Raw genomic sequence first — 2,339 nt, forward strand, 5'->3', positions numbered from 1 at the left:
TGTTGAGTTATTTTGAGGGGACAGTACATTTACACTGTTATACAAGCTGTACACTGACTACTTTATGACTGACTACTTATTAAAGTGTCATTTCTTCAGTGTTGTCCCATGAAAAGATATAATGAAATGTTTGCAGAAATATGAGGGGTGTACTCACTTTTGTGAGATACTGTATCAGACACCAAAACACACCACAGTAGTTTATATTAGGAACAAGGATTTTACAGCTCTGGGAAGGTATTATAGTGGCAATCATGGTGCATTGTAGGCTGGCAAAGGTTGAGCAAAGCTCCCGAAATACGATCCTGCTTTTTTTTTGCTGGAGCAATGAAAAGTCCCACTGCATGAGTCCCATTTTGGCCTAACACATTGGTTTTGGTCTATTCGTTGGATGTGATGAAAATGAGGCAAATATGGAGTAACACAAAGCAAAGAAAGTGATATAAGAAATTGTAGAAAAGTGTTGTTGAGGGACTTTTCTGACTCATACTTTACAGTACGGTGATGACTCCACACGAAGTCAGAGGAAGGAGTCAAAGAAAGATTAAGAAACTATCTACTTCCCAGATAATTGACATCAACTTTCCTCCCGGACGGCCAACAGCAGATGGCATTGAATCACTGTGCAACAACCAGAAGCTACGCACCCTCTATACTGTCAAGTGCCTGCCAGGTTCAGGCTACGAACTGTTGGCTCGTCAGGCAAAGACCATTAACCGTATAGAGAAGGGATTCAAACAGTGCTGCAAGAAGAAGCAGGATGTGCTCAACTGTGTCGATCAGAAGGTAAAGCAAGGAACCTACAAGCATAAAGTAAATAATCTGATCATTTTTGGTACCTTCTCATTCCTTTCTCCTTTTGTATTTCAGTGGCGTCAGGAGCTTAATAAGTTTTGTTTGGGTAAGAATGGTGAAAAGGTGGATTTCCACTGTTGTTCCGCAGGGAATAAGGCAAATGATCGATTCGACTGTTTCCAAAGCATTTCTCCAGACCCATATTATAATATGACTTCTGCCACTAAAGAGCTCTCGCTTAACAATATCTGTGACACTGACAAGATCATCAAGAAAAAGTAAGACAATACATCTGTCCTTGGATCTGTTTTTCTGTCTGTCTTCTTCATTGTCCTTCATCTTTTTTGTTTCTTTTTTGTTTGGCCTTGTTACAATTTCTGTTTTCTTTCTGTTTCTTTTTATCTCCTCTCCTGTCATACACAATAAATTAATCTCAAGCAGCCTTATATGCTGAAATATCCCTTATTGTAGTAATAATGTCACTGTGTTTTAGGTTCCCTGTTGGTTTTCCGATCAAGAACTTTGTGACCCAATGCTGCCCCCTGCCTGAACAAGAGAAGACCAACTGTTTTGTGCAAACGGTGAGTTAAAGAAGGAAGTGAGTCAGACAAAGTTTGGGCTGGAAAAATATTTAATGTAATATTGAAAATGAAAGTTTAGGAGTTATTATCCCACAGTTCAGCTCTAATGTTATTATTTCATGTGTCTGGCCTTTTCTTTTCTCTCCATGAAATCAGCTTAATGAAATGTCGGAGAACCTGTGTTTATCAAAGAAGGCTTCTTCTCCAGCTGTGCGCCGCTGCTGCAGTGCACAAGAGGCTCCAAAGTGTATCTCCAAAATTCTCATGGATGCCGTCACCAAAGCAACCAATGCCTTACGCCAAAAGAAGAAGAAAAGGTGCCCTCTCTCCTAAAACCTTTTTGACCTTTTGTTGCTGACCCTATGGGCCCTGGGCCGTTCAGGGACACAGCAAGCTAGCAAGCAGAAGTGACCTCCAATCACTGAACAAAAGCAATTATTCCCACTTACAATATTCAAAATGTGGGGCAAATTCTAGTTTCATCTTCTGCCTGTGTTATTTGCATATTTTCACCTGAGATCAAGAAGCGTTGTTGTCAATAAAATAAATTTATAAAGAAACAAAAATATTCTTAAATGCTTTGTTTGTAAACAGACTGTTGTCTGTGTCACTGTACCACTATTTGTAATAGGCTGCTCTTTACATATTTGATTATGAATGCATTTTTTGATTCCTTCAGAGCTGCAAGATCAGTTCTCTTCTTTTTATATGGGTTTGTGGTTAAGATCATATCTCTAATAAAAAACATTTTTAAATATACCTTTTGTGTGGTTTACTGTCTTGTTGCATGCCAGGCCTTTATGGTTGGGTTAACCATAGTGTGCCTGGTACAATAAGTAGACATTTTATAAAAACTGAAGCAGATTTTTTTGGCAAACGTTTTGGCAAAGTAATGAATGTATCACAAAAAAGTTAATAAAATATGTAATGAAAGGGAATGTTTTAGTTGGATTTTTGAAGATA

General features: G+C 38.3%; 1 protein-coding gene across 1 annotated transcript in view; it reads left to right on the plus strand.

Moving 5' to 3' along the window:
- The window catches only part of LOC118335745 (extracellular matrix protein 1-like), a 5,663-nt gene extending 3,532 nt beyond the window's left edge, over positions 1-2,131 (plus strand). The window contains exons 7-10 of the mRNA XM_035672173.1: positions 498-786; positions 871-1,073; positions 1,289-1,376; positions 1,533-2,131. Coding sequence (XP_035528066.1) covers positions 498-786; positions 871-1,073; positions 1,289-1,376; positions 1,533-1,709 — 757 coding nt within the window. The 3' untranslated portion in view covers positions 1,710-2,131. The remainder of the gene's footprint in view (positions 1-497; positions 787-870; positions 1,074-1,288; positions 1,377-1,532) is intronic.
- Positions 2,132-2,339: the final 208 nt, after the last annotated feature.

This window comes from Morone saxatilis, unplaced genomic scaffold (genome assembly GCF_004916995.1).
Source record: "Morone saxatilis isolate NCDOM2014 unplaced genomic scaffold, NCSU_SB_2.0 Contig24, whole genome shotgun sequence".
Classification (NCBI taxonomy): domain Eukaryota; kingdom Metazoa; phylum Chordata; class Actinopteri; family Moronidae; genus Morone; species Morone saxatilis.